This window comes from Xyrauchen texanus, chromosome 9 (genome assembly GCF_025860055.1).
Source record: "Xyrauchen texanus isolate HMW12.3.18 chromosome 9, RBS_HiC_50CHRs, whole genome shotgun sequence".
Taxonomy (NCBI): Eukaryota; Metazoa; Chordata; class Actinopteri; order Cypriniformes; family Catostomidae; genus Xyrauchen; species Xyrauchen texanus.
The window spans coordinates 26,008,051-26,022,828 of record NC_068284.1 but is presented as its reverse complement, the minus strand read 5'-3'; the positions used below and the strand labels follow the sequence as shown (position 1 = coordinate 26,022,828).

Below are 14,778 nucleotides of genomic sequence, written 5' to 3'. Positions count from 1 at the left end.
TGGCAGATCCTAATCCTTGATGTAAGAAAGAAGTTCCACACACAAGTGTTTTTTTTTTTGGGACAGTGCTTAGTTTTTACTTATTTATTTACATGTTTGTTGAACTGTTTTATAAAAGCAAGATTACACTCTCAATCATGCTGTTGTCCGTATATCAGCACTGCTGTGATTACCTACACTTGAATCGCAGCTTTGCTGATATACGGCCATAACAGTACTCTTGTATGATATTGCTTTATTATATTATTTCACTGTCATTCTAACTGTAGAATTCTCTTAAGAAGGAATAAAATAGAAAAGGCAACTATCAGCTTAGTTTTTTGCTGATAAACGATAGTTCCAATAAGGAACTAACGGCACAAATGTATCTGTAAAACTTACATATTTCTCTACTTCTAGCTGCAAGGGACACTATAACCTGCCATCTGCAGTAACAGAAAAGCACCTGAATAAGTTTGTCATATGGTCAAAATTGTGTGTGCGTGCGTGCGTGCGCGTGTGTGTGTGAAAACATATTTTTAAGGAAATAATTCAAAATACAGTTTCATGGCAAATAAAAAATATTAATGGCTAGTAAATGTTCTCAGTTCACATGCCATTTAACAGATTTATTCTTGAACCTTTGTGCATCTCTCTCATCTCATTCCCACAGTGCTCGTATGGCTTTATCTACGATGGCGATCAGCTCAAGGTCACCTGTCCGCAGTGCAGGAAAAGCTTCTGTGCACAGTGCAAAAAGCCGGTAAGCATTCTGAGGAAGCAAACCATGTATCAGTCATAGTACTGCATGACTGAAGGAGACAAACAGTTGTTTTCTTCTGTCTCACCATTTGTCTGTCTGTCTCACTCTGCAGTGGGAGCCCCAGCATTTGGGGCTCTCATGTGAGCAGTTCCAGCAGTGGAAGCGAGAGAATGACCCGGAGTACCAGCGGCAGGGGTTGGCTGGATACCTGCGTGACAATGGGATCAGTGAGTCACTTTTTGATCTGCTCCAGAAGCCTCTTGGACCTGTGTTAATGCTCTTTTAATCCCCATCTACTGACAGCTAACTGTACCAGCACCACCTCAGAGGAGCTCAAAATCAAATACTACCCCCTGCACCTCTGACTACCAGACTGGATATGAGCAGAATTAACCCTAGAAAACATGTTGCTTGCTCATATAGTCTGTTTGTTTGTTTTGTTGTGTTTGGGTATGGTCCAGTGTAAAGCCCTTAAATCAAATATTAATGTTGTGTATTTCTCACTTGTAGGCATTTTTATTCTGATTTATTCACACCTCAAAAGTGATAGCCGAGTGAGTTACTGCCTGAACAAGTTGTTTATAGTGGTGCATGTCACTTATCACTTTCATATCAAGGCTGTTTGTCTTTCTGTTTCTATGAATGTGTCTTTCTTTTCTCTGAATCTGTCTCTCTCTCTTTATCTGTCTGTATGCTCTTCTGTATCTGTCGTCCTTTCATTCTGTTGCTCTATAAATCTATCTTCCTGTCCGGATCATCTCTCTGTCTGTTCTTCTGAATCAATCATTCTTCTGAGTTTCATTCTGATTCTTTGATAATTTTATATATGCTTCGATCAGCCACACCATTAAAACCACCTGTTTTATATTGTGTAGGTCCCCCTCGTGCCGCCAAAACAGCGCCAACCCGCATTTCAGATTAGCATTCTGAGGAAAAGGAAAGAAAAAGGTCCAGGAAAATTCTGAGCATATACTCACCACAATTGTACAGAGCGTTTATCTGTGTTACTGTAGACTTTGTCAGGTCAAACCAGTCTGGCTATTCTCTGTTGACCTCTCTCATTAACAAGGTGTTTCCTTTCACAGAACTGAATTTCACTGGATGTTTTTTTTTTTTGTTTTTGGCACCATTCGAAGTAAATTCTAGAGACTGTTGTGTGTAAAAATATCAGGAGATCAGCAGTTACAGAAATACTCAAACCAGCCTGTCTGGAGAGAGGTCAAAAGAGAATGGCCAGACTGGTTCGACCTGATTAAGTCTATGGTAACTCAGATTACCGCTCTGTACAATTGTGGTGAGAAGAAAATCATCTCAGAATGCTATTCTGAGATGTGACCTGGTGCTGTTTTGGCACAAGGGGGGGACCTACACAATATTAGGTAGGTGGTTTTAATGTTGTGGCTGATCGGTGTGTGTGTATATACACTCACCTAAAGGATTATTAGGAACACCATACTAATACTGTGTTTGACCCCCTTTCACCTTCAGAACTGCCTTAATTCTACGTGGCATTGATTCAACAAGGTGCTGAAAGCATTCTTTAGAAATGTTGGCCCATATTGATAGGATAGCATTTTGCAGTTGATGGAGATTTGTGGGATGTACATCCAGGGCACGAAGCTCCCGTTCCACCACATCCCAAAGATGCTCTATTGGGTTGAGATCTGGTGACTGTGGGGGCCATTTTAGTACAGTGATTTCCTTGTCATGTTCAAGAAACCAATTTGAAATGATTCGAGCTTTGTGACATGGTGCATTATCCTGCTGGAAGTAGCTATCAGAGGATGGGTACATGGTGGCCATAAAGGGATGGACATGGTCAGAAACAATGCTCAGGTAGGCCGTGGCATTTAAACGATGCCCAATTGGCACTAAGGGGCCTAAAGTGTGCCAAGAAAACATCCCCACACCATTACACCACCACCACCAGCCTGCACAGTGGTAACAAGGCATGATGGATCCATGTTCTCATTCTGTTTACGCCAAATTCTGACTCTACCATCTGAATGTCTCAACAGAAATCGAGACTCATCAGACCAGGCCACATTTTTCCAGTCTTCAACTGTCCAATTTTGGTGAGCTCTTGCAAATTGTAGCCTCTTTTTCCTATTTGTAGTGGAGATGAGTGGTACCCGGTGGGGTCTTCTGCTGTTGTAGCCCATCCGCCTCAAGGTTGTGTGTGTTGTGGCTTCACAAATGCTTTGCTGCATACCTCGTTTGTAACGAGTGGTTATTTCAGGCAAAGTTGCTCTTCTATCAGCTTGAATCAGTCGGCCCATTCTGCTCTGACCTCTAGCATCAACAAGGCATTTTCGCCCACAGGACTGCCACATACTGGATGTTTTTCCCTTTTCACACCATTCTTTGTAAACCCTAGAAATGGTTGTGCGTGAAAATCCCAGTAACTGAGCAGATTGTGAAATACTCAGACCGGCCCGTCTGGCACCAACAACCATGCCACGCTCAAAATTGCTTAAATCAACTTTCTTTCCCATTCTGACATTCAGTTTGGAGTTCAGGAGATTGTCTTGACCAGGACCACACCCCTAAATGCATTGAAGCAACTGCCATGTGATTGGTTGATTAGATAATTGCATTAATGAGAAATTAAACAGGTGTTCCTAATAATCCTGTAGGTGAGTGTATATCAAAAAGAATTGGAGATTCAAAAGTCGCAAATGTGTGTTTCCTCTAGCAGAGGATTTGTATGTTGTTTCAATATTTGTTGGCCAAAACATTATTGTGAAATTTGTTACCTTCATTTTCCTGTACATTTTGACCACTGTTGGGGCAAGTTGTCATAAATGGTTAACATGTGTTGAATGAACTGAAGTTAACTTCAAAGCAAGTTGCTATGCGGAAACTTTCAAAAATAAACCTGCCCTGAGAAATATAAAGTAGATAGTGTGACAACTAGGCTGGTTTCCCTGTAATTTTATATGCAGCTCTGAATTTTTTATAAATTAGTAATATTAAGAAACCTCTCTTACTCTCTTGTAAAGCTTGTCCTAACTGTAGGTTCCAGTATGCATTGGCCAGGGGCGGCTGCATGCACTTCAGTTGTTCCCAGTGCAGGTACCAGTTCTGCAGCGGATGCAACAACCCCTTCCACACAGTGAGTCTCTCTCAACTCAATGCTCATCTGTTCTTCTCTGTCTTCTTGCAGTGAGATTGTTCATGCCAATCTGTAGGTTTGTGTGCATGTTATAAAGAGTCACATACATGATTGTTATATTCAGTTTGAGGCCAGCAAACAGCTATGTTTGTGCTAAAAGTCAAAGCCTTCTCATCTTTTTCCACTCCCTCTCTCCTTCCCTCACACTCTTCCTCACTCCCTCTCTATCTCTCTGGTAGACATGTGCAGTGAACCAGTGTACTGTGACAGGTTTGCATTCCCATCACCCTAGAGACTGCCTCTTCTACCTCCGAGACTGGGAGCCTGCCAGGCTTCAGGCCTTACTTCAGGTACACACTCACACACTCTCTCTCTTTCAAAAGTAACAAAGCTTTATTGGCATGATTGTCAGCATTAGTCATTGAAATATTGAGACATTACAAAAATAAATAGATTAATGTAAAAAAGGAGGTACAGGAAAATATAAGTATAATCAAATAAGGACAAGGTAAAATATAGTATTAAGTGCTGTCAGTCGATTAAAATATCTAATCTCAATTAATCGATTGTTTCCTGTCAAAATGTACTTCGTTCCTTCTTAGAAAAGTAATTTTTCTAAGAAAATTTTTAGAATGTAACAAAATTGTATTGATATTTTCCATACAAAGCATTCCACAGTATAAAAATAGAAATGCACTAAAATAACACCAATTCATGTAGAATGTTTCCTAATGTGTAAGTGGGAGGTTAACTAACTGAAATATTTAGTCCCTGTGGTTTGCGTTTTCATTGCAATGGGCCTTAAATCTCTTCAACCCTCATTCTCCACAATATTATTAATGGCTATTCACTAGGGCTGCCCCTAATAGTTGACCAAATGTTAGTCGATGAGAAGAGTCTTAGTCGACCAAGTTTTGATTGGAGTTTTTTTTTTTTTTCTGCGACCAACCAACCACAGTAAACCGCTGGTTGGACGCTAGGTGGTACTCTGGGGTAATTTTCGTTAAGCAGGGTTAGTGTTAAGCCTACACATTAAAACAAGACACCTTGATTTCAAACTTTGAACTTTATTTTTCATTTATTTTTGCTTAAAATTCAAATGAAAATGGAAATAAATTAAGTGCAACTTAGTGTGTTGACATTTTGAAAGATGGCTTTACAACAGTTGTGAAGGACAACATCTCTCTGGAAAATAACCTACTTCATCCGTGTATTCTCTACCAGTCGGGTATTTTATTGTCCAGGAAAATACATGTGTGAATACATTTGTTTTGTTCCCTCCTTCACATATATATATATATATATATATATATATATATATATATATATATATATATATATATATATATATATATATATATACAGTGGGTACGGAAAGTATTCAGACCCCCTTAAATTTTTCACTCTTTGTTATATTGCAGCCATTGGCTAAAATCATTTAAGTTCATTTTTTTTCCTCATTATTGTACACACAGCACCCCATATTGACAGAAAAACACAGAATTGTTGACATTTTTGCACATTTAGTAAAAAAGAAAAACTGAAATATCACATGGTCCTAAGTATTCAGACCCTTTGCTGTGACACTCATATATTTAACTCAGGTGCTGTCCATTTCTTCTGATCATCATTGAGATTGTCCTACACCTTCAATTGAGTCCAGCTGTGTTTGATTATACTGATTGGACTTGATTAGGAAAGCCACACACCTGTCTATATAAGACCTTACAGCTCACAGTGCATGTCAGAGCAAATGAGAATCATGAGGTCAAAGGAACTGCCTGAAGAGTTCAGAGACAGAATTGTGGCAAGGCACAGATCTGGCCAAGGTTACAAAAAAATTTCTGCTGCCCTTAAGGTTCATAAGAGCACAGTGGCCTCCATAATCCTTAAATGGAAGACGTTTGGGACGACCAGAACCCTTCCTAGAGCTGGCCGTCCGGCCAAACTGAGCTATCGGGGGAGAAGAGCCTTGGTGAGAGAGGTAAAGAAGAACCCAAAGATCACTGTGGCTGAGCTCCAGAGATGCAGTCGGAAGATGGGAGAAAGTTGTAGTAAGTCAACCATCACTGCAGCCATCCACCAGTCGGGGCTTTATGGCAGAGTGGCCCGACGGAAGCCTCTCCTCAGTGCAAGACACATGAAAGCCCGCATGGAGTTTGCTAAAAAACACCTGAAGGACTCAAAGATGGTGATAAATAAGATTCTCTGGTCTGATGAGACCAAGATAGAACTTTTTGGCCTTAATTCTAAGCGGTATGTGTGGAGAAAACCAGTCACTGCTCATCACCTGTTCAATACAGTCTCAACAGTGAAGCATGGTGGTGGCAGCATCATGCTTTGGGGGTGTTTTTCAGCTGCAGGGACAGGACGACTGGTTGCAATCGAGGGAAAGAGGAATGCGGCCAAGTACAGGGATATCCTGGACGAAAACCTTCTCCAGAGTGCTCTGGACCTCAGACTGGGCCGAAGGTTCACCTTCCAACAAGACAATGACCCTAAGCACACCGCTAAAATAACGAAGGAGTGGCTTCACAACAACTCCGTGACTGTTCTTGAATGGCCCAGCCAGAGCCCTGACTTAAACCCAATTGAGCATCTCTGGAGAGACCTGAAAATGGCTGTCCACCAACGTTTACCATCCAACCTGACAGAACTGGAGAGGATCTGCAAGGAGGAATGGCAGAGGATACCCAAATGCAGATGTGAAAAACTTGTTCAAAAAGACTCATGGCTGTATTAGATCAAAAGGGTGCCTCTACTAAATACTGAACAAAGGGTCTGAATACTTAGGACCATGTGATATTTCAGTTTTTCTTTTTTACTAAATGTGCAAAAATGTCAATAATTCTGTGTTTTTCTGTCAATATGGGGTGCTGTGTGTACAATAATGAGGAAAAAAATTGAACTTAAATGATTTTAGCAAATGGCTGCAATATAACAAAGAGTGAAAAATTTAAGGAGTCTGAATACTTTCCGTACCCACTGTGTATATATATATATATATATATATATATATATATATATATATATATATATATATATATATAATAAATCGCAATATCCAATTACGTAGGCAACCCTCAGGCTGAGGGATCTGAGAATATTCTTGCTTTAGTGATTTTGCATTGAAAGTTAAATTATTAAAAAAATTACAAACTTAAACATTTCTAAATTCAAATTGCTCTCCAAACTAAATGAAAAAGCAATTAAAATATTGAAGTGATAAAAATAATATATTTATATATAAGTAACCACCTTTCCATTCACCATCAGGCAAGCATCTGTCTGAAAATGCAGGCAGAAAATTATTTACACAAATGAAGACATAAAAACAATTTATAAATGTAAGAATAATAATAATAAAGATGATTATAATCACAGAGATATAAATCATGGTTCGAGGTGAACGTGATTTTGTACACAAAACATTACAGTTAAGAGGTTCTTTCTCCATTACTTGATCACTGACACAAAGTCGCTGTTGTGTGTTCTGTTTGTGGTGTGTCCATCAGTGTAAAACAGTGCAAAGGTTCCATCCTATTCCAGGCAGTTTTCAGAACTCAAACAGAGCTGAATATAATGTCAGAATCTTATGTGAAAACTGGTAAATGCGTTAATCTCGATTAAGTAAAATGAACGCATTAAACATTTTATATTAATTGCATGTGTTAACTTGTTAAATTTGACAGCTCTAGTAGTAATATAATTTAGTAGTGTACATTGGAAATGATTGTACATGTAAAATATTGTTTATACAAAATGTTCTCTCTAACAAAATAAATGTTCAGCTCTCTCTCTCTCTCTCTCTCTCTCTGCTCAAGTACAATGTGATGCTTTAACACAGACACTTACATTTCCTCCTACACATACACACTTACAGAGCTTGTGTGCCAGGGTTGGATTGTGAAATATCGTCTTATCTCCACAGATTTATTTTTGCCTACTTGTTTAAACACCACATTGTCGTTGTGTTTCCTCATAGAAAATCGGGGTGAACTACAATACTGACACTGCTCCTGGAGCACAAACTGGTATGTTTTTATTTGTAAGAGTATAAAAGCTAAAAACAGCTTTAAAAGATGTACTTGTTTAGTTTATTCTGACAGCGTGCCTGTGTTTCAGTCTGTCTTAACTACCTCAGCGCTTTTTATCTGTTTGTTTGGGTTTTTCAGCCTGTCTCTCTCCTAATTTATCTGTCTCTGTCTTAAGTCTAGTTTACTTCACTCTTTATCTCAACTGCCCAGTAGAACAGAATTGCTTTTACTGTAATGAAAGTCTAAAAGCCGGACATCATAAAGCAAAGCACTGTTTTCAGACTAAAACTGCCATCCAATTACTGCTTCTCAGACCGAGGCTATATATGTACCATGAAATCACTCTCAAACGCACACATACACCTACTCCTTACAGCTTGATTTCACAATCTGTCCCACTTATCCATCCTGAAAATATCTCCCTCGAAAACTCTGCCTTTCCTCTAAATACATCCTTGCTGTGTTTTTGCACGTGTGCTTCAGGTGTATGCGGAGTGATAGAGCAGAAAGACGAAGGGCCTCGTCCAGATTCTGCATGTGGGGCTCAGACTCAGCCGGGCCAGGCGGGACTCTGCGAGTGCGTGAAATCATTATAACCTCCCTATCTGCCCCAACTGTGGCAACTCATTTAATAGTTTTTAGTTTCAATCATTTGCGTTGTATGGTGTTAAAGTAATTTGTTCACCCCAATATGAAAATTCTGTCATTATTTACACAGCCTTGTGTCGTTCCAAACCTGTATGCTCTTATTTGATCCTGTGAAATGCAAAAGGAGAACTTTTAAAGAATCTTTACACACTTATTGTCCACTCAAGGAAAGTTCAGTCACCGTAACTATCAAACTTTAAAAAAGGATAAGAAAATTAGTTACTATTTTTTTTCTTATGAAGCCATACGATGCTTCTGGTGAAAAACGGATAGAAATGTATTCTATTATTCAGTGATAATCTTCCCCACTGCCGTAGCTTTGAAATCTTATTTGCGTTTGCTTTCATATAAAAACAAAAAGGCACTTCGACATGGTGTCCTAATGAGAGGTAAACAAAGCACACATGTCCTTATCCACTTATCCTAAACCAATAGCTAAACCTAACCAATAGTGTGGAAAAAGCAAATGTGACATGAAAAGCACAGGCTCTATCACTCTTTGAGGTGAACTGGATTACTTATGTAAATATAGTTGCATCTGTAATACAAGCCTTAAAATGTATTGTTTTTCAAATGTTGCGTTATAGTAAAAGTGTTTTGATATCTTAACATAGCAGTGTGTGAGAAATAGTGTGAAGAATAAGTGTTTATAAAGTCATAATCAGCCGTTGTGCTTGGGATTTTTGTGAAAGTGAATAAAACGCACAATTATTATAGTGCCTCTATTGTTAATTTCACTAGAAAACTGAAGTGAAACGTAAAACGCGGCACATAGAAGTCAGTTTGCAAAAATGTACTGTAGTTATAGTAACGTTCATTCTATGAGACCTAGGTTTAACCCATTGTATAGCTTCAGAATACTATGAATAGAGTCCACAAGTCATTTGGAAAACAGCGTACAGGTATGTAAGGACATGAAGGTAAATTACAGAATGTTCCTTTTTTTGCTAAACTATTCCTGTCAATTTTATGTAACTTTAATGTTGCCCTCTGTTTCAGGAAGCATTATAGAGAATATCTGGTTAGCCTCATTAATGGTCATTCGATTGACCCTGCACCCCTCTTCAGTCCTGAAGAGCTGCTTGTGGCCTGCAGGAGATACCATGTGGATGTCATGCGGGGAGAGGGAGAAGATGACAGAACATACATTGCAAGACTTCTTAAGGTGTGTGAATCCTGTACATGACTGTGCAGTACTTCAGGACATAAGCCTTTTTTATTTGTACACCTCTAACTCTTTGCTTACCTCTTATATCTGCAGAAACTCATGGATGACGTGCCTCTGGGTGACAAGGTCCCTCGCAAGAAGTGAAGACCCCTTTTCCTCCATTTAACTGGGTGCATGCCTGTGGCTCTGCATTGTATGAGCTGAGCAGCTGACTTCGTCCTTCTCTGTTCTGAATGTGATGTAGTTGCACACAATGTTGTATGTTTTAATCATGTTTTTTTTTCTTCAAAGTTTTCTAATCAAAATGTCATGTCTTTTATTTTTGCTCTGATTTTAATCCATCTCAAATTGCCATACTGCAGCTTGATAATTTAAAAGAAAAAACAAAACAAAGAAAAAGACTGATAACTACAATTAAACCATTTATGGTCGCTATTGAGAAGGTAGAAAGTCATAGCACAGCAGCATTTTAAATGATTTTAATGCAGTAGACATTATCAGAATGTATGTGAATGTACAGTGAAACTGAGTTCAATTCAACCAGAAACAAACTATTAAGAATGACAGGTGGCATATGATGTACAATCAAAGTGTAATAACGGCATGCACTTTTAAATCTGGGTTTATATGTTCATATAAACAGTGTATATGGTATGATTAAAGATAATGTATACAACTTTGTTGCATCTGAGCCAAGAGATTGAAAAGGTCACAGTCTTTTTAGAAAAAAAAGGCAATGATGTCACCAGCCATGGTTATGTCATTCAGAATCAAAAAGACTAATTTAATTGTAATTTTTTTAATTATTTCAAAGTTGTCTCTGAGATAAGAGCCCTTAAAAACACATTTCCACTCATCTCTGTGTGTTAAAGCTATTTAACTGTGGGGCTGTAGTCAGGGAAACCACTGATCAGGTGCTATTTTTGGTCTGAGGACATTTGTGCAGCTAGATATTCCTGAATTTATACATTTCATTTTTGACACACATGATAATGGAAAAGTGAGAGACCCTTTTTAAATAAAAATTATGGGGACAAACAATGAGATTTTCAAGACGCCAATATTTTTAGCCAAGGGAATTGCATGCCCTGTAAAGTTGATGCTAATTGGTCTTACGGTGCTAATTAATCAGATACATAAAAATGTTGTATGTTGAAGTAATTTAGAAAAAGCGACATATATAATTTCACTTTACCTTCAGAAACACTATATTCTTTGAGGTTCATTGATGTAGTGTTTTTCAGAAGCTCACTTGTCTGCTGTAAACAATGTTGGGGAAGTTACATTAAAAACTAGCTTGAAGAGCTACAAGCTACTCTTTAAGTAGTTGAACAGTAAAACTTAGATTTTTTTAGGAACTGCAGCATAATGCATGATTAAATTCTTAATGTAAGAATTATATTCTGATGCTCACTGGCAATGCAAGAGATGTGAGCAAATTAAATGACATACAGCATTAACAGTCAACTAAGAACATCTGTTGCAACTGAAGTTACACGGCTTTCACCTCAGTGGAAAGCTTAGCAGCACAAGTTTATCTAGGATGCATAAGGAACTATCTGCCCCACATTTTTCATTGAATATCCTGTGTCACTCCGAAATTGTATGTCAGGTTACAAAAGTAAAATGTTTGCAAGCGGCATTCCACATTGACTTTAAGGATTGTTGATTGCTCTTAGTATGTTGTGAATATATGTGGTATGCTCTGGGTTGACAGATGGGACAAGGAAATGGGCCCTAGGAAATAGGTTATTCATCACTGGCATCATTCTGATATGTCTTCAGGCCTTTGCTCTTTTTTTTTTAGTCTTCAAATCTGGATAGAGCCATGAATAAAGCCAGGAGTGTCATGGATACCATGATGTAAACTTGGCGTGGAGCGCACAGATTTGTAAGACAATTTAAAATAGTCCTCTAGCAGTGTTAACATTCTCAGCATGTAAACATCTGCAGTCTATGGACCATTCAAGAACTAGTTAAAGGTTATGTAAGCAATTTCCCTTGTGCTAACTTATTCTGGGGCCTGAGGAAAATGACATCCTGACAGCTCTGATTGGCTGATTGCACCACAAGAGTGCTCAAAATCCCATTCCCTTCTCTGGCGACTATCCTGCATGAGCTGTGACATCAAAGGCAGCAACCAAGAAAGTGGGCTCAGGCACTGATTTAGTGTATTTTATGGTACATCTTCTATATGAGACCTGTTGTGGTGCCATCATCCAATCAGCTGCTGTTTCGAAAGCTAAGACAGCTGTCTTGCCGCATCCCTGCCCATTAAGTCAGACATAAACAGGCCACGATTTGCATATGAAGGGACCTTGTAAGGATTCTGGTTTGGAGAGCCTTCAAAGGCATCATGACTATTGATCAGTGTTGGGTAAGTTATTAAAAATAGTAATCCACTAAATTACTTCTTTAAAAATTATAATATATATATATATAATAATTTAGCTGATTTCTTTATAAATTGCTTTACATTTAAGTTACTCTAAAGCGATTTTCACAAAAATAGTTTTTGTTTTTCCATCGAACAAATTTTAAATGATGTCTATATTTCCTCCTTGTTCATTATCCCTGTCCCTACAGCTGTCACAGAAATACAAACAGACACACATAGGAACATACACGCACTGAGCACTTTATTAGGGACACTTTGGTGTGTCTGATGTGGTCTTCTGTTGTCGTTGCCCATCTTTCTCATGGTCCGATGTGTTGTGCATTCCGATGTGATATGTGTGAACTTCCACTCACTGGAAGGTTTTTTTTTTTTTTTACAAAAAAAAGTACAGAAATACCTGTACTCAAACCAGACCATTTCAAAGTAAATCTAAAATTAAAGGAAGGTAATCTGAGTAAACAAAAAATATATAGGCCTATATATATATATATATATATATATTTTTTTTTTTAAATGATAATGTTATTTATTGAAGCAAACAATTTATCCAATACCAGCTGGGCATGTGTGAAAAAGTATTTTTTCACACATGCCCCCGCCCCCACAAATCTATGAAACTGCATTCATAATGGGGTTCAGCTGGACTACACACCCAGGCCTGATTACTGCCAGAACGGTTCAATCAAATCGACACCTAAATATTACTTTTTCAGCAGCATGAAGTTGGCTAAAAGGTCTCACCCAGTAATACGCTATGTCAAGGTCAAAAATATGAGGAAAAATATGGTTGAAATACATCAGTCTGGGAAGGTAACAATGCTATTTCAAAAGCTCTGGGACTCCAAAGAACCACAGTGAGAGTCATTATCTCATTATAAACTTGGCACAGTTCTGAAGCTTCCCAGAAGTGGCTGACCTTCCAAAATTCCTCCAAGAGCACATTGTCAACGCATCCTGGAAGTGTCAAAAAAAGCCAAGGATAACATCCAAGGAACAGTCGTTGCTGCTAAAGGTATATCAACCAGCTATTAATTTTAAGGGGGCCTTAACATGGTGATGTATTCATCACGAGACAAATTCTGATAAATTTGCTGATTCAGATTTTTCTGATATAGGTGTGGGATAACTTTATTGATTCTATAATATATATATATATATATTTTTTAATTGTATTTTGTGTTTTATCAGGTTGCCTTTGTTTTATGTTATATCTTGTTTGAAGATCTAAAACAATTTAGAATGAAAAATAAAAACATTGAAGAAATCAGGAAGGGGGCAAATACCTTTTCACATCACTGTGTGTACAGGTGTTCCTAATAAAGTGCTCAGTGAGTGTAAATGTATTTTATATCTATTTGAAATGTATTCTACAAAATATGTGTAACCCAAGTAACATACTTAAAAGTAATTTGACAGCAAGAATGTCAATTGTTACACTACTATTTGACTTAAAAGTAATTAGATTACAATAACATATTACAGATTACACCCAACAATGCTAATGATCTAAAACAAATTCAAGTGAGCTTTAAATGTAATCAAGCAAGTATAATGCATATCTTAAATGCTTTCTTTTTTCAGTCATTAGTTGAAAAATTTTTATAAAAAAATTACTGCTGAAAACCGCTCCATCAGACTTTGGTCAATACACCCAGCAGGTGGGGTTTGTAAGTGGGGGTCCGAACCTCCTGAATAGAGAGAGAGTAAGCTTTAACTTGCACCACATGTTTCATTTGACCTTCATTATCTTGCATAACCAGATAGCAGTGCAAAACAATTGTAGTGGTGGAATGCTGATCAACCAACTGTATCAAAATAAATTGGCACCAGCAGTCAAATTAAAATGAGAAAATTCAATGCTTCAAAGAACAAAAAGCAGCATGTTATGTAAAATCCAAAGCACATACTTGTGATTTGGAAAAGATAAACAATAAATATTATACAATTATTATTTCGGTAATGGCAAAAGATTTGAGTAACATCATCTCTTGATTAAATTCTATTACTGAGACTTAAGAAAATCTTTTCCTTTCCTACTTAAAGGAGGATATAAGGTATTTTGACAGAATCCATTATACCGAAATGTGCAACTAAAGCTTCATGCTTGCTGATTTTTTGACTGACATTATCTACAGCTTTGACTTTTTGGACTGCAGCTGTTATTTAGAGACTCGCGTCTGTTTTGGAGCTTTGCAATATTCAAAAGTTGCTGATATGCAACAAGACAATTAAGTGCTATAGGAGAGGTGAAGATGAAGGGTGAAATTATATTATTTGCATTAGGGAAACAAAATCTCTAATGAAAATGACTGTCACACTCAACTTGTATATATATATATTTGGGTCCAAACATCTAAGAATATTAATAAAACTGCTTCTATTTGCATTTTTCAAATGTTATAAAAACATTTAGTTAAAAATTACATTATCAGTAAATTTACATTAACAATTTTGAGTTGAGTTTACTGAAAATGCAATGAATTTCCCTTTTGGTTTAATGACAGTATACACTCAAGCTGGGTATGAACTCAATTGTGCAAAACCTAATGATCAATTGTATTAATCCAGCATGATATGAGAATTTCCAATAAAAATATGGAGTTGACATCGTCACTGTCACAAATTTGACTAGTGACCTAGAAATTATTTTACATCATACCTTTTTTGTTT

General features: G+C 37.5%; 1 protein-coding gene across 1 annotated transcript in view; it reads left to right on the top strand.

Annotated features, from left to right (window-relative positions):
• LOC127648616 (E3 ubiquitin-protein ligase RNF31-like) overlaps window positions 1-10,737 on the top strand; it is a 31,641-nt gene extending 20,904 nt beyond the window's left edge. The window contains exons 16-23 of the mRNA XM_052133299.1: window positions 653-742; window positions 855-969; window positions 3,745-3,857; window positions 4,097-4,207; window positions 7,843-7,891; window positions 8,378-8,471; window positions 9,542-9,707; window positions 9,804-10,737. Coding sequence (XP_051989259.1) covers window positions 653-742; window positions 855-969; window positions 3,745-3,857; window positions 4,097-4,207; window positions 7,843-7,891; window positions 8,378-8,471; window positions 9,542-9,707; window positions 9,804-9,854 — 789 coding nt within the window. The 3' untranslated portion in view covers window positions 9,855-10,737. The remainder of the gene's footprint in view (window positions 1-652; window positions 743-854; window positions 970-3,744; window positions 3,858-4,096; window positions 4,208-7,842; window positions 7,892-8,377; window positions 8,472-9,541; window positions 9,708-9,803) is intronic.
• Window positions 10,738-14,778: the final 4,041 nt, after the last annotated feature.